Source organism: Lacerta agilis, chromosome 11, assembly GCF_009819535.1.
Source record: "Lacerta agilis isolate rLacAgi1 chromosome 11, rLacAgi1.pri, whole genome shotgun sequence".
Lineage (NCBI taxonomy): Eukaryota > Metazoa > Chordata > Lepidosauria > Squamata > Lacertidae > Lacerta > Lacerta agilis.
This window is the reverse complement of record NC_046322.1, coordinates 13907752-13934485: the sequence shown is the minus strand read 5'-3', so window position 1 is coordinate 13934485 and position 26734 is coordinate 13907752. Positions and strand designations below refer to the sequence as shown.

Genomic DNA, 26734 nt, shown 5'->3' with positions numbered 1-26734 from the left:
ACTAGAAGGACAGATCCTGAAGTTGAGGCTCCAGTACTTTGGCCACCTCATGAGAAGAGAAGACTCCCTGCAAAAGACCCTGATGTTGGGAAAGATGGAGGGCACAAGGAGAAGGGGACGACAGAGGATGAGATGGTTGGACAGTGTTCTCGAAGCTACTAACATGAGTTTGGCCAAACTGCGGGGGGCAGTGAAGGATAGGCGTGCCTGGCGTGCTCTGGTCCATGGGGTCACGAAGAGTCGGACACGACTGAACGACTGAACAACAACAAAATACCTTAGTGGTAGAGCAGCTACTTTGAATGCAGAAGGTCCCTTGGTTCAGTTTCTTGTATCTCCAGTTAAACAAGGATCTCTCTCAGGCAGCAGATGATGTGAAAAGCCTCTACCACCCAGAGTGGACAATATTAGGCTAGAGGTCAAAGGCAGCCTTCAGTGTGCTATACCATTAAGGGGAAAAGGAAATGTGTTCCCATTAACCTCCTGCATCCCTGGGGACTGATTAGGACAACCAATGGCAGGGCAGGGATGGGAATTGACTTGATGTTCCACGGCATATTTTGCTAACATCTATTCATATCTCCATAGAGACAGCCACGTCTCACTGTGCCTCATTCCTTAGTAGGGTTGGGTGAATATGTCAATTCTGGATTCTTGTTTTTCCAATCTGATGTTCAGTTCTCCAGATTTCCACATCAGGAAATTCATCAGCATTTTGGAGTAGATTTTTCCTAATGTGCACATTTTTACAAAGCAATTTTCTCCAACATAATGCAGTTTTGTTTGCTATTGTCACTGGGGTGTGTGGGGGTGGGGGTGGGGGGTGAGTATATGTATATTTATATGCATACTTTAGCCTAGTTATGCATTTTTGTACACATTGCTTGGCTGGAAGGCTGCACTGCAAAATTTGGAGAAGCACCAATTTTGAAAGATGCTTTTGTTTCAGTTTGGAATATGAAAATTGGGTAAGCCTGCCATTCAATGAGAACTGAATCCGATTTCACCCCCTATCCTTACCTTAAAACAGTAGGAAGAAATAGTTTGTGTTGTAGCTATTGCAATTTATGGATCACACTTGTCATCTTGAAATATCTGGAGGGCATCAGGATGGTGCTTCTTGGCACAACATGAACATGTGAACATGCTACATGCTGCATGTTCATATGGCATTGCTGTTCTAGGCTTCCCACTTTCCTGGCAGGGGACCAGGGTGAGTAGGTGAGTCAAGGACAACACTATAGAGCAGGCATGGCCAAACTTGGCCCTCCAAATGTTTTGGAACTACAATTCCCATCATCCCTGACCACTGGTCATGTTAGCTAGGGATGATGGGAGTTGTAGTCCCAATTTCCCAAAACATCTGGAGGGCCAAGTTTGGCCATGCCTGCTAGAGTTTAGTTTCTGTTGGATGAGAGGGCATTGGCAGAACATAGTGGAAGCAAACAACTCCTGTTGTAGGCAGCACATGTGCTAACAATCCTGCATGCATCCGACTCCGGTGTAACATTTCCAGTTCTCTGTGTCAAAACTTTTTCTAGCTATTTCTTGGTCCCTTTCTGAAACTCTTATGAGTGTGACATCCCAAAGGCTAAAGAGAGATTCAAAACCATTAAGGACCATTAAGTTCATTTTCTTAAGCCATCCATCACCCATTAATTGCATTGAAATCAGCAGGAACCAAGTGCATTGAACAATCTGGTTTCCACACATTATTTTGTGAATTCTTGAGGCATTTGCCTTAGGGCAGACAAGGAACATCATAAGTACATGCTGAAAACAGCGAGACCTCGCTGAGTTTCCTTCTCTGCCCTTAACATACAGTTATTGAAATGCATGTTTGTCACCGTGATATCAAGTGGCCCTCCCCCTGCTGCAGCTGCCATGACAACTGATAATGTAGAATGGGGGGGGGGGTCCCATGAAATGGATGCTGCTAAAAACCAAGGAAGAGTTTTAACTATGTGCATAGAGCTAAACAAATCTCTTGTGTAATAGAGGGAGCTTCTTATCTGCCCATTAGAAGTGAGAAATACTGCATGTGGTTTTACCCAAATAAAACGACAAAGCAAATCACTGCTGAGATATGAGTAATCAAGAGATTTTACTACAATTTAGAAGAGATATTATATCACTCTTGATGAGATTTCCCCGCTCTTAATCACGGGTTCAAAGAGAGTTTGTGTTACTAATTTACTTCTCCTAAGCAAGTGCGCTCTGATGGAAATCCTACAATGAGACTCCCTCCCTCTAGTAAGTGTGCTTTAGACTGTATATTTTAAAAGATGTTCTCGGGCCTAATAACTGCACCCCTGTCGCACAGCCATCACATAGTCGTAGCATTGGAAGGGACTGTAAAAATCATCTAGCTCAGCCCTCTGCTGAAGCAGGAAATCGACTAATATTCTGCTCTGGTCAGACCTCACCTGGAATACTGTGTCCAGTTCTGGGCACCACAGTTCAAGAAGGATACTGACAAGCTGGAACGTGTCCAGAAGAGGGCAACCAAAATGGTCAAAGGCCTGGAAACAATGCCTTATGAAGAATGGCTTAGGGAGCTGGGTATGTTTAGCCTGGAGAAGAGAAGGTTAAGGGGTGATATGATAGCCATGTTCAAATATATAAAAGGATGTCATATAAAGGAGGGTGAAAGGTTGTTTTCTGCTGCTCCAGAGAAGCGGACACGGAGCAATGGATTCAAACTACAAGAAAGAAGATTCCACCTAAACATTAGGAAGAACTTCCTGACAGTGAGAGCTGTTCGGCAGTGGAATTTGCTGCCAAGGAGTGTGGTGGAGTCTCCTTCTTTGGAGGTCTTTAAGCAGAGGCTTGACAGCCATCTGTCAGGAATGCTTTGTTGGTGTTTCCTGCTTGGCAGGGGGTTGGACTGGATGGCCCTTGGGGTCTCTTCCAACTCTATGATTCTATGATTCCAGATCCCTGATAGATGGAGACTCCACAACTAAGGCAGCCTGTTCTGCAGTCGAACTTGCACTGTGGAACTGTTACCACTATGACAACTACATTCATACCCCAGCTTCTTCAAGGAACACAAAGTAGCATACATGGTTCTCCCCCCCTTTCATTTTGTCCTTGCAACAACCCAAGAGACCAGGTTTAGGCAGAGAGAAAAGGACTTTCTCAGCCTAACAGTTGGGTATCATTATGGCCACCAACTTAGATGGCTTTAAAAGACAATTGGACAAATTCACGGAGGATAAAACTCTCAACACCTACTAAACCTGATGGCTGCGTTCTCCCTCCACATATGCAGACTAATGCTTCTGAATACCAGTTGCTGGAAGCTACAGGAGGGGAGAATGCTGTTGAGCTCAGGTCTTGCTTGAAGACTTCCCATGGCCCTCTACCGGTAATTGGCCCAACTCCTAGGGGTCAAGGTCCCTTTGTTCCTCCCAATAAAATATGTGAGAGGAGTCTGGGCCCCCCAAAGTTGATAGGCAGCATCGCCATTCAAGTGGTGTGCATGCACCTTGTCTTGTGATAGATTATTTGGGGCAGGGCTTTTCCTGTCCCCCTGACCAATATTTTATTCAAGTTGGCATCCTTGGGTTGGCCAAAGTGAGAACAGGGTGTTGGACCAAATGGCCTGATCCAGAAGAATGTTCATTCTCATGACTGGTCCAAAGTCACCCAGTGAGCCTTATGGGGTTAAGGTTTGAACCCTGGTCACCCAGATCCTAGTCCAGTACAGTACTCTAAACACTGTGCCACAAACGTATAGTCAAAAATTCCTTCCTTGCCAGTTGGTTTGGATGCAAAAGAGAAGGCAAATGTGCTTCCCCCATCCATGTTGGGCGAAAGATTCTTGCATTGCAGGGAATTGGACTAGATGACTCTTGTGGTGTCTTCCAACTCTACAGCTGTATGATTCAATGTGTCAGTTCTTCTTATAACTCAGGTGGCTTGTTGTTGTTTTTAATAACTGCATATAAACAATTCCTAGGGCTTGCTGATCAGAAGGTCGGTGGTTCGAATCCCCATGACGGGGTGAGCTCCCGTTGCTCGGTTCTAGCTCCTGCCCACCTAGCAGTTTGAAAGCACAACAGTGCAAGTAGATAAATAGGTACCGCTCCGGCGGGAAGGTACCGGTAAATGGCGTTTCCGTGTATTGTTCTGGTTCGCCAGACTGGACCTGGTCAGGGGTCCCTTTACCTTAAACAATTCCATAGGTTAACTCCATGCTATGTGAAGAAGTTGATCCTGAAGTTGAGGCTCCAGTACTTTGGCCACCTCATGAGAAGAGAAGCCTCCCTAGAAAAGACCCTGATGTTGGGAAAGATGGAGGGCACAAGGAGAAGGGGACGACAGAGGATGAGATGGTTGGACAGTGTTCTCGAAGCTACTAACATGAGTTTGGCCAAACTGCGAGAGGCAGTGAAGGATAGGCGTGCCTGGCGTGCTCTGGTCCATGGAGTCTCGGAGAGTCGGACACGACTGAACGACTGAACAACAACAATGTGAAGAAGTACCTCCTTTTAGCTGAACCCCAATGCAATTTATCCAATACTGTACTGTTATTAGGTTGTGTTATTGTGGTGCTATCTGTCCTAAGCCACACCAAACAGTGGCACCACGAGAAGGGCAGAGCAGAAATCTCTATATAAATAAATGGGAAATCCCGCGAAAATAAGCTGTGTGCTTACGTTTCCACCAAAAGGCCTTTTCAACACCCTTCCCTTTTCAACACCCTTCATGTTTGCTTGAAACCTTAGCAACTGGTGTGGCCACCGATCTTCAAAATCCAAGCCCCAGCTCTCGGGGCTGTGTGGATCCAGAAAGCAAACAGAAACAAAAGGCTTGGAAACCTGAATGCTTAACTGGGCTCGGCCACATCACGTGACAACCTCCCCCCCACCCCCACCCCCCAAAAATCAATTCCTAAGGGCAGTATGAAATTTACAAAAGCTCTCGCTCGCTCTGCTCCTCTTTCTCAACCTATTTGACCTTCCAAAGGGTTGCGGGGCCAGAGGGGCTATGGGGCGGGGGGGGGGGGGAACGGGCTTGCTACCGTCCTCTTGGTAAAGCAGCGCACTGCAATTCTTAAGCAGCAATTAGGAGATAACGGCGGTTGCATTTAGGAGGCGGAATGTAGAAAGTAGACGGCACGTTGGACTGGAAATCTCTTAGCTTTATTTTCTCAACACACACCCGCGCAGTTTGCATTTAACATATTTAAACAACTAAAGCACCCTGAGGACGGGCTGGTGGTGTCCATACGTTTGCTTGCTAAAATGAGACACCTTGGGAGCCGAGAGGTGTCCCCAATAAAGGTTGTGGTGATGCGGTTTTCAGTGAACTGCGCTCTGTGCATGCCCTGAGACTCTCTTCCCTTCGTGTGTGTGTGGGGGGGGGGGTGGAATGAAGGGGCTGAGCCCCTTTGCATCAGCATCAAGCCTTAGTTTAGGGATCGGAGCGGCGTGCTGGCAGATAAAAGTGACTGACTCCCCATAGCTTCAAGCCTAGACCCTGTCTTCCGGCGGAGGGCAATCCGAATTGTCCGCTGCTGAGCGTTAAAGTGGACGGCGGCGACCGGCTTTTGCAGGCGGAGGCCTCTTCTACTAATTCTTTCTTTCAGTCTTTATTTAGGTATTTAAATTTGTGGTGCGACCTCAAACTCACAAACCGAGAGTTACATTCCATTGAAGCGATTTGATAGGGATTTGTAAAGAAGACCAGGGTGAAAGTGATTCCCATGCATTGGGAATCACTTTTCAATACATCCCATGTATTGAAAGCACGTTTCTTTACCCACACCCCAAAAAAGAAGAATCGTGGGAACTGTAGTTTACCTCTCACTGAGCTACAATTCCCAGCACCCTTAAGAAAATATAATTCCAATTATTCTTTTTTGGCGGAGGGAAGGGAGTAAGACTTAAATATACGATGTGTGCACAGAAAACACGCACAGGATGGGACCGCAGGATTTCTTAAACCAGCACACAGATGGGGCTTACTCTCAAGTAAGCGTCCTTAGGAAAGTTGCCTTAGTACAGTCCAAACACACCAGATCAAGCAGGAAGTCACAGCCCAGGGAAGGATTTTATTATATTCACTCGGTGGGGTTTAACATCCTGATCCTAGGTGCTTTTACTCAGAAGTAAACCTCATTGATTCCCATGGAATTTCTTTCCATTGAATACAGTGACAATTCCGCTGCGATGGGTGCAGCTGAGGTTTGAAACCTGCCTAAAGACCACTGAAAACAATTCAGTTAACGCGCAATAAAGAGCTGAGGTCTTTGTACACGGCTTTTACTTGAAGGTAAGCCCCGCTGAGCCTAGTGGGATTTACTTCCGAGCATCATCGGACTGAAAAACACCGAGCAGCCCAATCTTAGGCTTGTTTACGCAGAAGTAGGTCTCTTTGTGCGCATAGGATTGCGGCTTCTTCAGTCGATTAACTGTATTCGTTTTCAACTGCAAGTCAATTAATAAATAGATCTGCCTGTGGGAAAAGCAACAGTTTTGAAGGAAATGGCATATTTTGGGGTGGGTGAGTTTTTATTTTATTTTTAGGATACTCAGATCTGTCACAACCAGCACCATTTTAGAAGGGGCGTTCCGTCAATCTCTCTCCCCCCCCCTCTCATTTTGATGGCTTGTTTTATTGAGTATTGTGTAAACCGCTTGGTGGCAAATAAATAAATAGATGCGCAGGAAATTTTTAAAGGGGGGGGGAGGTCTCCTCTAAGTTGACACTTTGCCATCTGCAATTTCATTTCCACTTAAAATTCTTTAAAGGGGAGGGGGAATCGGTTGCTCGATTACGCGGGTGGTGCTTTTTAACAGACCGAGAGGTTTTTTTAAATTTAATGAATAATGCATCTAAGCGATTGATGATCGGGGTCACAACTTTGCAGCCCCTGCTTCCGAGTCAAACATTCATAGGATTGGGATGAGCATAGATTGGTGGGCTTGGATTAAAAGCAGCAACGACGCTCTGGACCTAACTTGCAAGGAAAAATAGAACTGTATATACATATTTCTGCATCTCGGCGTTTTGGGCTGGAAATGGGTAACCGAGGAAATGGCTCACGGATTCTGCTCCCTATTTTGCCTTGCTTGGATTTCAGGTGCGATCCAGAAGGCAGCTATGCCGACTACCACCCTTCAAAACACGTGAACTTAGAAACCTGTTGCACTGAAACCAAGCGGATTTATTTCCAAGGAAACCGGGTTGGCGATTGAGGCGCTGGATTTTGTAAAGGCAAACACACCCGGATCGACGAAATTCCCATCGACTGCCCATCCACTTCAAAGGGACTAGCGCCTTAACTCCCGGTTAAGAATGAATGAATATTCTTAAACGAATATTCTAAACGAATGAAAGCAACAAGACTGCAATTCTACGCGCCCGAAATAGGTCCTTGGTCAACGACGCAGGGAGGCTTGCTTCCGAGTAAGCGGCGGCAAATACTTTGTAAAATGATTGTTTGGCAGGAGGGGGGGACTTTGGAGCAGTGTTTTCCAAATTTGGGTCTCCAGATGTTTTTGGACTACAGTTCCTATAATCCCTGACTGCAGGTCCTGCTAACTAGGGGTTTGTAGTCCAAAAATAGCTGGAGACCAAAGTTTGGGAAACACTGTTTTGGAGAAAGGGACCAATTCGGGTTCGGCGCGGGCGCTTAATTCGGAGTGAACGCTCGCTTCGTCTCTCTCCCTCTTTCCTTGCCGTCCACATTGTCAGTTGCAGCTTCTGTCTCTCCCTCTCTCCTCCCACCCCCACTAACGGCCCAGACTTCGGGGAAAGAGTGGTGGGCGATGCCCGGGGGTGGGGAAGGGGCGAGCGGAAGCCAGACAAGAAAACTCACCCAGACTGGGAAGGGGAGGAGAGGGGAGGGAGCGATGCCCCGGGTGGGGGGAAGCCAGAGGGGAGGGAGGGAGGGGGCCAGCCCGAGCCAGACGAGAAACCCACCCAGGCTGGGAAAGTCGGGGGAGGGAGAGGGGCGCGGGGGGGGGTTGCTGGGGGGGGGGCAGCCTTTGATGCCTCTGCTGGGAAAGGCGCGCGCCGCCAGCTCGCAGTTCCTGGAAAGGCGCCGGCTCGAGTTGCCGGGCCAATCAATGGCGAGTCGGGCGCGCACGCTCTGCCGTCGTTGGCAGCATTAATGCGCTTTTAATCTTCGCAACATTATCAGCATCGATCCGGCTCCATATACACATCGGCTCGAGAAAGTGACACAACCACAGGGGCGAGCGAGAAGGCAGGCGGGAATAAATAGAAACAAATAGAGGGGAGGGGAGGGGGGAGGAGGAGGAAGCAACAGCCGCCAAGTACAGGGAGGTGGAGAGGGAAGGGGGGGGTCTGCAATGGCCCTGCGCCAAATCGAACACCTCCGTTGGTTTGTTGACAAGGTGCTCGCTCGTACACAGTTGCTTCGCCCATGCAAAAGCTGCCTGAGAGACCTGGCCGCCAGGCTGCTCACCTAGGTAGCTTCTTACTGCCTGCTCTGACTGGCAGCGCTGGAGTAGCAGCCAGTAGGCAAGCGAAGCAGGGGCACCAAAAGGAAGGAAGGAAGGAAGGATCTCTCTTGGAAATAAGTTTGCAATCAGAAAACCGGGGGGGGGGGGGACACGACTGTTTTAATGTCTGCATGCATAGAAGTTTTGTGTCACTTTTAAAAATATTTTCTTTAACAGTCTACTGTTCTTTTGTTTTGAATGGCACATTCAGGGAGCGCACCATAGTCTTTTCCCTGTTTATGACCTCTAAAGGTCTTAATCCGGCCTGCAGACTGGCACACACAAAGATCAGAGGACCGGTCCCAGGCATAGAGGTCTTTCACATCCCCTGGCTATTCTCAACTAGAGAAGGCAAGGGCTGAACTCAGGACCTGAGTGCTCTATCATTGAGTTACACTCTCCTCTCCCAGCTCCGACTCAAGGCTGTCAAAGCACTGGGAATGCGGAGAATCAGAATAAATGATGGGCATGACCCACCTGGTCTCATTTACTCCAAAGAGAGAATTAAAAACACACTTCTAAAAATACCAGCCAATAAAATCAATGGAGTGCTGCCCCATTTGGTACACATGTTCTAGGAAGTTCATAACGGTGCATCCTTAGGAGGCTTAACTTTGGCTGGATTGATGAATCATAGAATCCCAGAATTTCAGAGTTGGGAGGGATCCCAAGGGTCATCTAGTCCAACCCCTGCAATACAGGAATCTCAACACGAGGTGTCACAAAGCACACTGGCAAGTAATCACAGTCCAAAGCTGGAGCCAACACTTTTTATTAGCACGGCAGTTCATTCCTGGTGGGTCTTCCTCCAGGAAATCAGTTGCTGAGACTGAAGGTCCCTCCCCTCCCCACAGCTGTCTATGTCTCCTTTTCCCAAGCAATCAGAGACTGTGTCTACATAGGGGCAGCCAATCTCTCCTCCGCCCTTTGCATGCCTCTCCTGGTTCTGAGATGCAGGGGGGAGAGGAGATTGTCATACCCATGATTCTTCACTGGCCTGAATAATCTCTGCCTCTTGGTTTCTCTCCTCCCACTCGCCAGCTTCAGCTTCTGATTCTTGACTTCTCTCTACCACAGACTCTCCCAGCTCACCACCTAGTCTTCTCAGTCATCTCCCTCCGACCAGCCATTGTCAACCCGCCACCACTTGCCGGGCTCTGGACCCTCTTCCTTTGATGGTTCCCCAGCTGGTTCTTCCCAACATTCCTCTGCGTCCAACCAGTCCAGGACACGATGTCCCCCATCCAATGTGAAATCATGCTTAGCTTTGCAAATGTGCTAGCAGTTTAATTGCTGCACCAATTGCTAAGCAATCAAAAGTTCATGGGTGTTAGGTATGTTCCATTAAATTTTCAACCCAGTCTTGTGCATGCTTACTCAGATCTAAGAGGGTTTCGTAGTCAATAAGGCTGCAAACCCTGCACACCTGCTATGGCTATTCTGTGGTTGGACTTCCATCAGTCCCAGTCATTCCCATTCATGCTCTGGTATTTGTAGACAGCTTTCATTAAGTGCCCAAATTAAGTGCTTCTATATGTCCTTTCTAGGATTCTGTGGGATGGGTCATTGCAGTTATCCCCCCCACCCCATGTTGCAAGCCAAAATCTAACAGCTTGCCTAAGGCCAGATACTGTAATGAGTTCAGCTTGGCCTACAGAACTGATAGTGGCTTATGGTTTCTAAACAGCATCCAGAAAAACCAGGCAAGAACAGGAGCCAATACAAACACTCTTGGCTGTGTCAGGTAAGTTATACAAAAACAAAGTCCTACTGCAACCAGCCAGATTTACTTCCAGATAAGATGTTTCCCACTGGGGAAATAACATACATAAATCATACAATTAGCATTGCAAGAAGACACACTCACATAAAATTGCTTTAGACCATTGGCCCATCTTGCCCAGTACTGCCTGCTCTGACTGGCAGCAGCAAGGACTCAGGAAGAGGCTTTGTAGGAGCCTTTGTAGGAGCATAGAATGCTCCTTTGTAGGAGCATAGAATGCTTTGTACTGAGCCAGACCAATGGTGCATCTAGCACAGCACTGCCTACACTGACTGGCAGCAGCTCTCCAGGTTTTCGGACTGGGAATCGTTCCCAGCCACATCAGGAGTTGCCAGGAATTGAACCTGGGACCTTATGCATGCAAAGCGGCTGCTCTGCCACTGAGCTATGGCCCTTCCCTGCACAGCTGGGTCACGGGGAGCCTTCTGTGGACAGATGTGCTCTGCCACCAACCTATGGCCTGCATTCAGACAACAGCTTTTCCTGGAAACATGTATGGAGCAATTCGCTGGGGCCTCATTTTCCAGTTCCCACATGCCCCTCTGCAGTTACAAGACCCACCTACAAACAGACTGTGGAGACAGAAGTGGCAGTCACACCGAAGGTTGAAACTGGCATGGACAAGGATGTGTTGTTGGTTTTTTGGCCATTTGCTTTAGAGGTGAAGTTAGGTAATTTTAGACTTTGGACCAAGTGGTCTTAACAGGGCCTCTGTCCTCTATAGAGAACAGTGTGTATCACTTCACTAATATCAAACTGTGATAAGGCAGCCCTCCTGGTCATTCGTTTGATATAGTAATGCATGCAGATACCTCAAATCAGTAAATTTATGTTGAGGGACAAAGGCCCAGGGAATAAGGCAAACACAAGAATGACAGACTGGGCAGTATCCAACAGTTATGCTAGTGTAATGCCTTTGAGTTGTGCAATGAAACTTCCTCCTCCCTCTTCTCCCCACACTGCCCTTACCCCTCCAGATCTGCTCTGTGTTTCTCCTCAGTCCTCTGGAGCAGAGGGGCCGCTGAGGGCACACGGATGGGATGCGATAGGGTAGGGAGGTTAAATTCCACACCAACTCATGCTAGCATGACTGGTTGGTTGTATACCACACTAAAGAATGTGGAAGAAGGGCATGAATTTCCTATAAAAAGGAAACACGGAGAGCAGCGAGTGCATAATATTCTTCAAATATCTCAAGGGCTGTCACATAGGAGATGGAGCAAGCTTGCTTTCTCCTGCTCTGGAGGGTAGGACTCGAACCAATGGCTTCAAGTTACAAGAAAGGAGATTCCGACTAAACATCAGGAGGAACTTTCTGAAATTGAGAGCTGTTTGGCAGTGGGATGGTCTCCTTCAGGAGGTGGTGGACTCTCCATCCTTGGAGGTTTTTAAGCAGAGGTTGGATGGTCACCTGTCATGGATGCTTTAATTGAGATTTCTGTATTGCAGGGGGATTGGACAAGAGGATCCTTGTGATCCCTTCCAACTCTATGGTTCTATGACTCTATGGTTCCATAGCCCATGGATCAGGAACTGAAAGACTTTTGGTCAAATGAGACCACCACCAATTTATTATCCAACTTTCCAATATTGAATCCAGAGGCTAAGGGGAACAGTGGAACTGAACATAGAAAGCTGCTTCATACTCCAAGCCAGACCATTGGCCCATCTAGTTTAGTACTGCCTGCATGGAATGGCAGGAGCTCTCGCTGCCAGATACTCTCCTGAGCTCCATCCTTTCATTTGGCCATGGGACTTGGAGTAACTCAAGGCACAGGAATCAGGGGTGGGGGGAAGCCTCTGGTGCCCAAGCTGTTGTTGGGTTCCATCTCCCATCAGCCCCAGCTGAAATGGCCAGTGGGCAGGGAAGTGTAGCCCAAGAACACCTCGTTCCATACCACTAAATTAGGTCGTCTGTCCCCCTCTGGTTTTATGAGACTAGAGACTGCCTTATCTGGATGCATTGGCATAAAATAACCACAATAAGCTGATTTCCTTCCAAGGAAAAGGAACCATAGGATTGTAGGCTCTGAGGGTCATCCGGTCCAATCCCCTGCAATGCGCTGTCGCCATCCTCCAGACACATGTGGCCAATGTCATTTAAACTGAAGGGCCCAGGACTGGAGACAGATCTCCAAACAAGGAGGTATCTAACCAAAGCAGAATGAAGCAGTGGGATCTGAGTCTTCTGTTCATGCAGTGAATAACAGAGCCAAAGGGAACACTATGTCATGCCGTGCATAAACTCACTTCCATAGAACTGTGGTGTTAGAGCCAATTCATACTCCTTTTAAGGAAGTTACATGGGCACTGCTATAGGTTAGGGATAAGGTCTGCTCCTACTACCATGTGTCTCAATTGCTTTTTTTTGTACATGGGGTGAAGAGTAGAGTCCTTACCTGTTACATGTGCTTAAATCTCTTCCATTTGAAGCAATTGAGGATTAAATGTGCTTAGATTTGTCTGGGATAAGCCCCACACACATTGAAATCATTCATGTTGTGGTTCCAGTGTAAAATTTGGTGGGATGTAAGGGGTTCAATACTGGGACGCGGGTGGCGCTGTGGGTTAAACCACAGAGCCTAGGGCTTGCTGATCAGAAGGTCGGCGGTTCGAATCCCCGCAACAGGGTGAGTTCCCGTTGCTCGGTCCCAGCTCCTGCCCACCTAGCAGTTCGAAAGCATGTCAAATTGCAAGTAGATAAATAGGTACCACTCCAGCAGGAAGGTAAACGGTGTTTCCATGCGCTGCTCTGGTTCGCCAGAAGCGGCTTTGTCATACTGGCCACATGACCCGGAAGCTGTATACCGGCTCCCATGCCCAGTAACAGGAGATGAGCGCCGCAACCCCAGAGTTGGACACGACTGGACCTAATGGTCAGGGGTCCCTTTACCTTTAAGGGGTTCAATGAGGACATGGATTTATAACAAGCCAAGCGACATTATTTTATTTGAAAGAAAATTCATATTAAAGCAAGCATGACATGCGCACACACAAACACTGCTTCTTGAGCCACACAACGATTCTAGGTAGTTCATTATTGCTCCCATTTTACAGATGGGCAAGTCAAAAGAACAACTTGCCCAAACCTATAAACAACAACAGGCCCGGTCCTGACTAACAAGTTCCTGAATTAGAATTTGAATCTAGAATACCCATTTTTCTCTGAACCACACTCTCTTGAGCTTAGGATGCTCATATTTTTAGAGTGAATTTTATGGAAGCAATATTTAGTGCAGCATGTCATAATACAGGAGTGTAACATAAAGCTTTTAAAAATAATAATAATTCAAATTAGGCCATTGATTCTTCTAAGCCTACTGCTGCCTGTGGCTTTCCAAGATCTCAGGGATAAGTTGTTCTGAGTCTTACCACACTTCTGACCTTCCTAAGTGAACATGCCAAGGATAAAAATCCAGACTTCCTGTATGCAAAATACCTGCTAAGTTATGGCCCCTCCGTAGTTCTGTGCACGTACATTTCATTGCATAGCCTGATGCAGAAACATACCAGAGACTCAAGAGACTGCATTTCAGAAAGTACTCACAGTGGGGGAATAATACATACACATAATACATACAGTATGGAGACAGACAGACAGACAGACAGGTCATGTATTCATAGCCGTGACCAGAGGAGAAACAACTGCTGGGAGGAATGCAGAGAGAAGAAACGCCATGGTGCATCTGCAGCAGCACAACCAGATGCCTTCATCTGCCCCAGCTGCAACAACACATGTCTCTCCTTTGTCAGTCTCTGCAGCCACAGCAGGCACTGCAACCTTCCAACAGTTTGACTTCACCCCCCAAAGGGAGACACTTTTCCATTGCCTCCCAAGAAAGACGGATACCAACATCCAGTAAATCAAAACTTTTTCGATTAGCTAAAAAGTTGGTAATATAAGGACAGCAAGCTTTAATCAGTCTGATCATTAGATTAATCAACCGAGCCTTTATAGACCAATTCTATGCATATTTAGTCAGAAGTAAGCCTTAAGTATAATAGTTTCTCTGCAAGTGAGTGTGCTTGGATTGGAACCCTAGTTGATTGATTGGGAATGGGCTAATTTTAAAGGGCGAGGGCAATTTTTGAGTTGGTGCGTCTGTTTATCCCCCCCATACACCTTTTTTTAAAATTCTGCTGTGTTACTGCAACAAACAAAGGAAATTATAACATTAAGTATGTCCATGGTACTACCAATGGGAAGTAGCTTTTGTTTCTCAAGGCTGCAACCCTGGGCACACTTATCTAGGAGTAATTCCTATTAAAATCGGTGGAGTTTAGTTGAGTAGACATGTATAGATTACACTGCAAATTGCAAGTTTTTTCAAGGTCTGAAAAATAACTACATATTCCGTTCTTGTAGTATGTAAGTTATTTAATTTTTATTCAACAAATTGGTTAAAAGGCAGATTATTAATACATGATCGTTATCATGTATGCATGTGTTTCAAACACAGCAGTGGCTAAGTATCATTATTCCACTTGTGACCAGGAATTTTCTAACACCAATTGATTGCGTTGTTATTATGACCAAGAATGCTCATAAACATTCCAGTCACTCAAAAACTGTCAGAATGTTTACAGTCCCTGTCCAGCTTCTGTAAGGGAACAAGAAATTGTTGGTCTGGCTAGAAGCAAAACCTCCCATACACTCAAGGGACAGAGAGGTGGCTTTGTGTGCTAGGCTGGGGGGAAAATGGAAGAAAAAGATGTGGGGCAGAATTTTGCATCTTGATTTGGGTCAAATGATTCTTGGCTGCATATTCTCTATTGCTGCATATTCCACAATGTATCTGTGCACACAAACATTTTGCCCACCAATATCTATGAATAAAAAGAAATTGCAATGTGACAACTTGTCTAAAATACAGAACATAGTATTGAATGTTATGGTATTGCAAGATGGTTTGTTTTGGAAGAGGGGAAGCTGTGTGTTTTGTTATAAAGGCTTTGATATGAACAGGTGCTCCAAATCTTCTCTCCCTCTCTCTCTCTCTCTCATAATGTTTTCGTTGTTTATATCTGCATGTTGCAATGATAGGCTACAGAATAAACAGAGAGTGATGTGTAAATAAATCCAGGCAGATTTTGGAATGTACTCATTGAAATTGCTAAAAAGGGTAGGAATATGAATGTATTAAGCAAAATACATGTAATATACATGCAGGCACCAATCAGAGATATTGCATACAGACTACTGAACTCAAAAAGCCCGCAACAAAGCAGTGCTTTACATGTAAGTACTGACACAGTTCCCTGTCTCCCCACAAACCATAGAATTAAAAACTGCATAAACCATAACATCCAAAATCCCTCAAACCATAACATTCAAAACTATGTTCTGTATTTTGGACAGGTTTCACCACCTTCTGAGTCTAGAGATAGAATCTATATGTGATAAGTAAAAATGGATGGATTGGTCAATTTCTATTTCTCATTTCTTCAGCCTTAAGGTCACTTCTCCCCCATTTCCATATCCATTTGCAATTTTTTCATCATTATCTTTAAAATATAGTTTGCATGAACACTTGCACACATTTTTGTATGCAACCTTGTCATATATATATATATATATATATATATATATATATATATATATATATATATATATATTTGCTAGTAGTTTCCACTTAGATGCACACCCACCATTTTTGTTTGTTATTTTTGTGAATACAGGCATTTTTTGTGCAATCTCCCCATAATATGTGCAATTTTGTATGCACTTTTGGGGTGGAGAGCTGTATTGCTAAGTTTGGATGAGTGCAAAGAAATTGAAGAAAATATGTATTTCAGTTTGTTCAGGAAGTGTTCGTTCCATAGGCATGACCAAACAAAGATTAGGACTGGTGATCTGTTCGACAATGGCAATATGACTTAGTGTTTATCCCCCTCCTTCTGCACAACACACTATTTCATGCACAGGATCCAAAATGATTATTTGTCTGCAGAATCTTCTTTCCACATGTGCATCACCATTTTTATAGCAGGATAGCACAACGCATGTGCACATTGTGACAAATAAGTTTGTTTTTAAAAGAGTAGCCAAAACGTGCAGTATTCAACCAACAGAGTGGTTTGCATTACATTATTCTTGGGTTATTATTGCTGACACTGTATTCTTTCGGCATTGGTATATTATAATAGCACTCTGGTTCTAAACATATTTCTGAACTGTAACTCTTACTCATGCTTAAGTTCACTGGTTTTAAATATGCTCCAAACTCTCTTGGGTTGTGTCCATTGATATAAGTTTCAGGAGTATTTAAGGGTAATTAAAATTTGCTCAGAAATAAGTATCAATGAATTTAACAGGGCTGACTCCAAAGCAAGTCTGTATAGGTCTGTATCCTTAGTACAGGGTGAATTTCACAACAATTTAATGGGGGTTTTGGTCACTGGTTTTGGTAGAGTGTGCATTGTAGTTTAAATGGGGGGGGGCAATAATTCAATCAGGTTGCAGGAATCAGGTATAAATTATTGAGAGTAAGCCTATTTTGTAACTATCATGCACAATATATGAACATAATCCACTGGTAGATGGTCCTGCAAAAGCTCCATAGAAATAAGTCAGAGGTGTGTAAGGGCACTACCAGATTCTTTCAATGGTGATTAGGCCCATTCCCATTTCACTGACCATTTCATTTCAGCTGTATTCACTAATCTGTATGGTTCCTAATGAATATGCTTGCACCACTTTTGTGCAGTTCCCAGTCTGCACTGGAGAAAATCCCAGTCTGCTCTGCCTCTCCTCTCTTATATATGATATATACACCCCATATTCAGAGGCCAAAGACTCTTCAGCCATCTCATGGCATGAAATCGCAAGGCAACACAAAAATTGCAATTAAAGCAAGCAAGCCAAATAAATGAATGAATAAAGCAAATAGCAGAGATCTATAAACAAGCATGTGTTCAACGAAGCAGACACAGGGCTGATTCAGCCACTGTTAAGCACTCTCAGATCCCATTGATTCCTATGTGAATACTGAAGCACACAAAGGCTTGCTCTCTCACCGATTTCAGTGAGACTTCAGAGGTGCTTAATTGCCACTATAATTGTGCCCTCTGTTACTCCACGATCTGCATATCCCACAATTAACCACCCTTAAATCATCTGCCAATGCCCTTATTCCTTCGGCATTAGGGAGGCTTGGAACATCTGGCAGAAGTCAAAATTCCATTGTCTTGTTTTGTTTTACCTCCATGAGTGTGCTCTTACTAGTTACCCTATCCCCAAATTATCATTTAACAGGTCTTTAGGACAGCAGGAGAACCTCAAACAGTCACACAAATAAATGCTGGGTTTTTTTGTTTTGTTTTTTAAAGGAGGGGAATGTTCTGTAGGAAATAGGTGTCTTCTGGGAAGGGAGGAGCGGCGGCAGAGGACAGAGTCCTCCTGTTTGCAAACAGAAGCATTTGCATTGATCTGAGTGGGAACCCAACCATGTGCTCCTGTGCCAATTAGGCGCACATCTGATGCTCCGGAATTGCGCAACGGCCATTGCGCATTCAGAAGTCGCCATAACAAGAGAAGAAAATGTCAGCCGGGGGCTGAAGGTCTCTCTCTCTCTCTCCCCCCCCCCAATCCTCCCCAGAGGGAGGCGGGGAGGGCAAATGAGGGAATGGTAATTAAGGAACACAGGGTGTTAATCGAAACGCATCCTGATAGCACTAATATTAGCCGTTTGAGGGAAATGTGGGCAAATGTGGGCGCTCATTAATAACCAGCGCCGCACAGCAATGGAAAAGGAATATATATATATATACGTGGAGCAATATATATATGTCTCCAGCTTGCACTGCTGGCCAGCCAGCGAAATGTGTGCATGTGTTGTATGCCTAGATACACACCAGATACACAAATATAACCAGTGCATGCGTTATAGTGATTATCTGGCCTCTCTCTCTCCCCCTCCGTCCCTCCCTCCTTCTTCCTGTTATGTTTCTGCCTCTTAATTGAAAATCGTTAAATTTAGGGACGGGGAGGGGGCGCCGAGGAAGTGGATGGAGAGAGTGGCGGGCGACTTTTGCATAAGTGATATTTATCGCAAAGGTGAAAACAATTAACTGGCGTGTTCAGATCTTCTGCCTGCGAGGGCAGGCCGGCTGGCGATGGTTACGCGAGGCTAAAGAGAGAGACCACCACTACCAGCCCAGCCCAGAAAAGGCTTCTTAGGAGAAACGTCTGCCTTCTTCTGCATCTCTCTCTTTCTCTCTGTGTGTGGATTAATTTTAACAGTAAATTTCGAACCAGTGAAACCCGTCGGCTCTTCCTGCTGCTTCTTTTTCGAGTGGCTGCCTATTATTATTATTATTATTATTATTATTATTATTATTATTATTATTATTATTTTATTGCAGGCTGCTTTCTGCTTGAGCAAACAGCCTAACACACATTAAATATGTAAAGAAATCACCCCGGCACAGCGGCCCATCTCGCCCTGTGGGGGTTGAGCATGAATTTTTAATAGCTCAGAGAGAGAGATGGAGAGAATAAACCAAGTCACCTTCCATCATCACTCAAACGCGGCTCTTGAAATTGACCAGACCTTCCCCCACCCCTCTGCACAGGTCGCTGCTGTTGCAGCTGTGAAATTGACTGGACCAAACGGTGGGTTGTCACTCCCTTGAAATACGCAGAGAAACCTCCATCCTTGGTTTGCTGCAGTTCTGTGACTCCCCAACCCAAACCAGAGTGTGCTTCGCAATCCACCCCCAAGCATTCCCCATTTCCCCCGGCTCTCCATAAGCACCCAGATTTAGTTTAATAATTCATAGAAAGAGGGCTTTTGTTCCTTTTCTCTGCACGCGTCCCCCGCGCTTTTGCTGGTGTCTTTAGCTACGCGTAAAGTCCATGGTAATATCTCCTCCCTCCGTTGGATCCTTCGAGCAATGCCAGCAACTTCTCCAACAGACAAGCTGCGATGGTGAATATGGCAATACTGGCCATCCCCGCACCGTGGAGAACTCCTTAGGCTGCGTTGCAACAAGTGTGCCAGGGCTACTCGGAATAAAACGGCGGATCAACATCCGAAACGGAGCCGGAGCGCGTCCACACGCGATTTTTCAAAAGGTGCAACCCGCATACTGTTGAAAGCAACGAGGGAACGAGATTGTGGCTGTACCAGAAACCTTATCAAATAATCAAGTTTTCCCTCCTCTTTAACTGACTCCTAGCCGCACCTTCAACGCACCTGCTGGAAGGAAAGCTCGTTGATTTCAATGGGCCCTACTTTCGCGTTGCGCATTCAGAGGCGAGCTGCTGCAGGGAAGCAGCCTAAGAGCACAAGCCTCTCTATATGTTTACTCGGAAGTAAGTGTCGCTGTGGAGTTAAAAGTGCAACCTAAATGGGATCGCGACGGCAAAAATGTTCATAATAGTATCTTAACCTACTGATATTTAATAGGCAGGAGAGGAATGTATTTCCCACCTATTGTCACCCTTGCACCTCTGATTTTGGATTATAATCGGGCAGCTTTGAAGGTCAGCCTATTTTTTTAATGCTTTGAAATATGAGCTTCTAGACACAAGATGTGCGTGCGGTCCCATTGGAATCCATAGGATTTACTTCCAAATAAGGGCGTTGAGGACTTGAATCCTAAAAAGCAAGAGGCTTGGGGGTGCATTCCAACGCTCCCCCCCCATCCTGAAATTCCTTCGGCTCTACGTAAATCCCTTCCCAGAAAAATCAGAAATAAATATGGGACCCCCCCCACAGCACCCCAATCTAAAATAACGCCGCGTTAAACCAAGAGGAAAACACCACCGTAAGACTCTCTCCGGCCCCCCCGCCCTTCGTTCCCAACGCTTTGCTTTATTACCGCAAACAACCTTGCTATTAAAAGGGGGAATACCATGCAAAAGGCGGGTCGATAGACCAATTCAGACGGTTCTCACGTTAATTATCATCAGTAAGACCCAATGAGAAAGGGGAGGGGGGCCGAGAGGGAGGGAAGGAGGGGGTGGAAGCGGAGCTCATCTTTGGAGACGTGGTGTTCACAAACTGTCTTGTTAGGGAAAGAGTGACGTGACAACACACACACACGAACAAAGGATGTAGCCACACACCCATCCTCACCAGGAAAGCAAAACATTCACACACTCAATTTCTCCCCTGCCTTAGTATTCCAGGAGCTGGTAACGCGGCTCATAATTATAAGAGAGCAGAAATGCTAATTATTAATAAATCGCCGGAGACGCGTCAACCCCCCCCACTCCCCACACTCCTAGCGCCCCCTCCACGAAGGAGGAGAGAGGGATTTGAAATCTGCAAAGGATCGATCAGTCCTTTGGTATATCTATAGTAAAAGGCAAGGGTAATTTTGGGGATGGGGTGGGGTGGGAAATTGGGGGGGGGGGGGAGTGAGAAGGATTTGGAAGTGAAGAGTCATCTCTTGGGGGGGAGGTATCCCTGTGTAGTAGTTTTCCCCTCTGCTAATCAATACCAGCCAACGATTAATTGCAACACACCAGAATCAATCAAACTACAGGTGAATGAGGCAATTGTCAAGGATAGAGGAGGAGGAGGGATTCCTTTTATTAAACGCGGTTGTAAACATTGGACGGGGGCGTTAGACTGTGTGAGAATGTTTAAAAATGCCCAGCCGGAGCAAGTCTAGGAAACAATAGATCTCAATGTACCAGAAATCAACACGCTCCTCTGTGACTCTAGCCTTGGGCACCTAACTACCTTGTGATGAAGGGTGATGAAAGGATGAGAGGCGAATCCCCGCGCAGGGTTATCTTTCCATACCCGAGGCTGCACCGCAAAATAGCTGTCAAAACCGTGGTGCAATCAGTTTCCCCTTCTGATGCATACAGTATATGGGATGGAATTAAATATATATATATATATACACATTCTCTTCTGGCGTCTCCCAGCTTCAGCCCGTTCAGCGTGATTTGCATAGTAAGATCTGCCGACCAGATCCCCCTGCCCACCTTTATCCAGGTGATTCATTTGTCAACAATCCCTACTGTAATATTTTTTTCATTACGCACAAATGGACGAAATTCCTTGCCATCTTTAGAACAATAGAAGGGGTAGAAGGTTTCCCTTAGCTGCCACTAGAGGGCGCCCGCAAACAACTCGGCACACATCAAAAGAACAATATAGCAAAAAAAAAAAAATGTGATTGTTCTCTCTCCTCCCCCCTCCCCCCACGCTCAAATATATCCAATCTGTTCTGCAGAAAATAGCGCCCTTTCCCCTGCTTCCTTCCCTCCCTCCCCAAAGAGTCTCCAAGCTTTCTGATGCGTTCATCTGGTAGCTTTCAATCTCAGCGCCTCATTTTTCGCAGAGCAAAAATTCTCCATTTCCAGTTATGATGACTTTTAAATGATACACACACATACCTGAAGGGAAAGGTGGGGGGGGGGAGAGACGAGGATGGAAGATTTCCACCTCGACACAACCACACACGCTTTTATTTATCTTGCAAACACCTTAGCAGACTCCCAAAGAGGAAGGCTTCGGGTTTGTGCTTCATTTCGAATGTAATAAATAGACGAATGAATTCACAAACAGCACTCGGAGATTGGAGCTGAGAAAGGCACTGTCCTTTCCCAAAGCTGGGATAGTCAACGTGGCGCTCGCCAGATGCTTTTTGCACTCCCATTAGCCCCAGACAGCATGGACAGTGGGTCAGCAATGAAGTCCAGCATCACCTGGGGAGGGGGCACTAGGTTGGCGACCCCTGTTTCAAAGCATACACAAAGCAGTAGCTGTCTTCTCCCGCTCCCGCTCCCCGCGCATCCTAAAAGCTGATCAGGGGAGAAGAGCTGCTCCCTTTTCTCCATCTTCCAGGGAACTTTCCTGAGAGAGAAGGGGCACAACACAGCAACAGCAACAACAACAACACTACCCTCTCCAAAGAAGATGTCTAATTTTGGAGCATTCCTGCCCGGAGATTGAAACCTCGGGGGTTGTTTATAGGTGTCGCCATCCAGAAAGTACCACAGAGACCCAAACCGAGACCACCGAATAAATAATAATAATAATAATAATAATAATAATAATAATAATAATAGGGCGCCCAGGGAGGTGGGTAGGAGAGCAAAGGGCCTGGGCATTGTCTCGCGAGCATCCTCTCCCGAAAACCAAGGCGGTTGGTTCTTGGGACAACCCATCAGCCAAGTTCAAAAGCCTGTGCAGATGATCTGGAGCACTCAGGCCCTACACACACACACACACACACACACACACACACACACAGGCGAAGTAACCTCTCTCCCTAGCCTCCAACCTGTTTTGACCCGATGACCAACAGACTTGGCCGCTGACTCCCTGGGAGAGTGAATATTCTGGTGACTCCCTGCCCCCCACTGACTCCAAGAAAACACAAGGAAAGACCCGGGGGGGTGGGAAGGGCTTACCAGCAAGTCTTAAGGCTGACATCCTCTGGAACTCGGGTTCCTGCAGCCATTTCCACATTCTCCTGAAGGTCTCCCTGCCCGATTTCAGTTTACTCCAAGGTTTAGGGTTCCTTAGAAGGTCTGAAAGGGTCCCCTGAGAACGGCACAGCACCCTCTGGGCGAAAATGGCCTGAGGGATGCTGTAGCGCTTCAGCTCGGCCGTGATTCTCTGCGCCACTTCTTTGGTGTTGATCTCTTCCAGCTGCCCGGAGTTGTTGACCTGGGTTCCCGAGGAAGAAGACGGGGGCCTCTCCCTGCCGGAGGCCAAGACCGGCCCGTGAGACTGAGGGTGGCCTCCGGGATGGCTGGGGTGGTGCATCCCGTTGAGGTGAGACATCATAGGCGCCGGAGGGGTGCCCAGGCCCCGCGACAGGTGCTGCTCCCCGCGGGCCAGCATGGCAGTGTGCGCGTCGAAGTTGGGGCTCAGCATCTTCTCGTGACCCGCGGGGCCGTAGCTCTGCAGGCCCTGCTGGGTGTTGTGGATGGAGCCCAGCCCGTTGCCCAGAGGGCTGCCGCCCAAGGGGGACAAGCTCTGGCCCATGCCGGGCATCTCCTTGTAAGGGCTGTAGAGGTTGTTCATCGCCGGGAGGCCCCTCTCGTCGCGCATGAGGGTGAAGCTGCCGCTCACGTTGCCCGACAGGCGCTGGTGGTGGTGGTGGTGCGCGTGCGGGTGGTGGTGCGGGTGGTGGTGGTGGTGGTGCGGGTGGTGGTGCGCGTGCGGGTGGTGGAACTTATCCGACACGGTGGAGATGGGTGGCAAGGGCTGCAGCGGCGTCAGCGTGGTGTAGGTGCTGGTCATGCTCATGCCCGGAGGAGACGAGTCGCACGGCATGCTCATGGCGTGGTGCAACGGGATGGACAGCTCCGCGCGGTAGTCCCCCGCGCCGTCCAGCAACGAGGCCATGCTGGTCACCATGGCTGAACGCGACGAGGCGGACGCCAAGTCCTGGTGGGAAGGCGGCGGCGGAGGCCCTGGAGGCGGCGGCGGCGGAGGCGGCGGCGGGTGGACCCGGAGCGATCCGGCGCTCCGGCTGCTGGGGTGGTGGTGGGGGCTGGGGCTGCCCATCAGCTCCTGCTCATGGCTCGAGGGCCCGTGCAAGGGGCCCAGCGTCTCCATTGTCATCTCCGGGTTCATGGCGCAGCTGTCCAGCTCTTTGGTTAGGCATCGATAGGAGGTGCACGCAGTCTTCATTCAGTCCATGGAGAGGGGTGGTCGGCACCAGGGGGCTTCGCGGGGCTGTGTGCAGAGGGGAAAGGCAGGCAGACGGAGCTCCGGGGGTCGCTCGGCTCTGGGGAAGGGGAGGAAGTGGGGGGTCAAAAGCTCCAGCCGCGGCGCTTTGCCAGAGGAGGATGCTGGATGCTGCTGCTGCTGTTGGCGCTCCTGCTGTGTTGGGGTTTTCTTTCTTTTCTTTTTTGGACGGGGGGGGGGTGTCGATATAAGGCCTCTCAGTTGTGTGCGTGTGTGAATTGTGTGGTGAGTGCGTGTGGGGGGCGGGAGGGGAGCCGAGAGAGAAAGAAGGGGGGTGGGGGGAGAGAAAGAGAGAGAGAGAGAGAGAAGGGAGGGCAGCCACCAGCCTCTCCGTCAGCCTGGCCAGCGCCGCTGCAGCCGCCTCGCCATGTCCGAGCCCTTTCCTGCTCTTACGTCGTCTGTTTGGGTAGCTGGAGCTGTCCAGAGTTGCGATCGAGGCTCGCCTCCCATCAACCTAGCCCAGCCCCGGGGAAAAGGCGGGCTCTGCGGACGGATGGACGAGGCGATCGCCCACTCAGGACGCCTCGTCGAGCCAGCCGGCTCAAGGTCTGCGGGAGCCCGGCCAATGGCAGAGGCGAGGAGGAGGAGCGACGCGCCGGGAGGCTTCAAGCTTGCCTGAAGATTCCCAGGCACTGGAATCAAACGCCAAGGAGAGAGGCAGAGAGAATGAAAGAGAGAGAGAATTTAAAGATGCAGCGTCCTCCTGCCTTTGGTCTCGAGACGGAGCTAGCCAGCCCTCCTTTTCTCTTTTCTCTCTCTCCGCGCCCAGGCGCAAGCAGGGCGCACGGCGCGCACAAAGGGAACGCGGGAGAGGGAGCTTGTGAAGATGGGGGAGAGGAGAGCCACGCCCGGGAGCTGCCTCCCTTCTCGGAAATAAAAATAAAATAACGGGGTACCGCCAAGGCAGTAATCAGAGGCGGTTAAGTGGATACCTAAAAGGGGTGGCGATGCCCGGCATGGTAGCCTCAACAGAAATCTCTTTTCCAGCTCTTCTTTCTGTTACGCACAGGCACCAGCTATTCAACGTTGGTCTAAAGGCTACAACACACACACACACACACACACACACACACACACACACACACACGTCTATGTAGCGCCCCACTGTTAGTGATCCCCCGCCCATTTTCATGGTCGGTCTTTATTTAGGGAGCCCGTCCACTGCCAACCTAGGTGTCCAGGGCTGCAACACCTCTGTGCACCTGCCTGAAAGCGAGCCTCCCTGAAGTCCCTGGGGGTTTCCTTCGAGTAAGACAGGCAGAGGATCCGGCTCTTCCTCACCAAACACCCAGCCCCCTCCCCAAGCATCGCCTTTCTACACCAGCTCAAAGTCCGTCAAAGGCGATGTTCTTTTTCCCCCTGGGAATATTTGGGCTGGCTTTGCTGGGTGGCTGGTTTTTAGAAAGAATAAAAATCGTAAATAATAATAAATGCATAAAACCGACTGTCTCTTGGGGAGGAAGAGGCGGGGGAGAGAACAGAGCTTGTGTTCCTAGCCGATAGCCTTTGGATCCTGAGAATCTTTCAGCCTTCTCTCTCCCCTCCACCCTGCGTCGCCTTCCTGGAGCGCCACGGAACTTAGTCAAACTTGGCTTCATTATGCAGTAGCCACGCTCATTAGCGGCCGGGTTGATCATCGCTGCGGAGCGTGAGCGAGGGAGCGCTGGCGGCCGAGGCTGCAGCTCCCAGCGAGGTAGACAGCAGCGGCGCCGCCTGCCTCGTTGCAACCACAAACAACAACAAGGGGTGTGTGTGTGAATATGCATAATATGTGCGCTATTTATGGAGAGGGGATGACCCTTTATGGAGATCTCGGCAGTCCCAAGAATGCCTATAGCTGGGCTGCTTCGCCATTCCATCCCAGTCTCCTCCTCCTCCTCGCCTCTTTCCAAAAAGAGGCTTCCGTGGAAGTCTGCGCCGAATGAGTTCTGCAATTATGGACTATGAAACTGGCATCTCGATCCTTAAACTGTTAGGGCGCATGGAGCTTAAGCAGACTGACGCAAGGAATAGAGAGGTCTCTGCCCCAAGGCACGAAGCATAAAATTTACAAATTTCCCAGGTCGCCTTTTTGCGCGCGCATATGCAAGTATCGCAATCCTATGTATGCACACCGGCTCCTGAACGCGTTGGAGCTGCGCACTTACATCCGAAGTGTATTGCAGTTGCGAAGTCAACGGCCAAGATTCGGGCGCAGCTATGCGCCGCTGCTAAAACGCCCATTGATTTCAATGGGAAAGTTCAGCGCCTGCAATGGGGACTTACAAGGCATTTAATTTAGGCTGGATCGTGGCCAATGCGCTTAGCTGTCCTTGGAAGCAAGACCCTTGATTTTAGTGGAGCTCAGCTCCACACAAACCCTCCTTCTGAAGTAGGAAAGGATGCCAAGCTTATAAAAGCACGGTTTCCTCGAATGTAAACCTCACTAATGTGAGAAAATCCAAGGAGACGCTTGGCTGTCTTGTGTTAGGGACCCCCAACATGACACAAGCTTTGCAGTAGCTGTTCCTTTAGGAAGCTTAATGAGATTTCGTGTGTGTGTGTGAGAGAGAGAGAGAGAGAGAGAGTCAAAACAAATGCCAAAGGCCTGCTCTTGAACACCCTCAAGTTTAATTAGCAGATAATAAAGAAAATACAAATTTATGGTGATTATGATTATTAAAAACCTGTGCTTTTGGTGGTTACTTTCCAAACAGCTCTTAATAACCAGAAACACAGAGACTCCGGAAGATTAACCCCAAGGGATAAAGCTGTCCCGACTCAGTTCAAGACATGGAACCTGCTCCTTGGCTTATTTACTCCAA

At 47.8% G+C, this 26734-nt stretch overlaps 1 protein-coding gene across 1 annotated transcript in view; it reads right to left on the bottom strand.

Annotated features, from left to right (window-relative positions):
- ONECUT2 (one cut homeobox 2) overlaps positions 1–24548 on the bottom strand; it is a 61333-nt gene extending 36785 nt beyond the window's left edge. The window contains exon 1 of the mRNA XM_033164399.1: positions 22643–24548. Coding sequence (XP_033020290.1) covers positions 22643–23873 — 1231 coding nt within the window. The 5' untranslated portion in view covers positions 23874–24548. The remainder of the gene's footprint in view (positions 1–22642) is intronic.
- Between the last annotated feature and the right edge of the window lie 2186 nt (positions 24549–26734).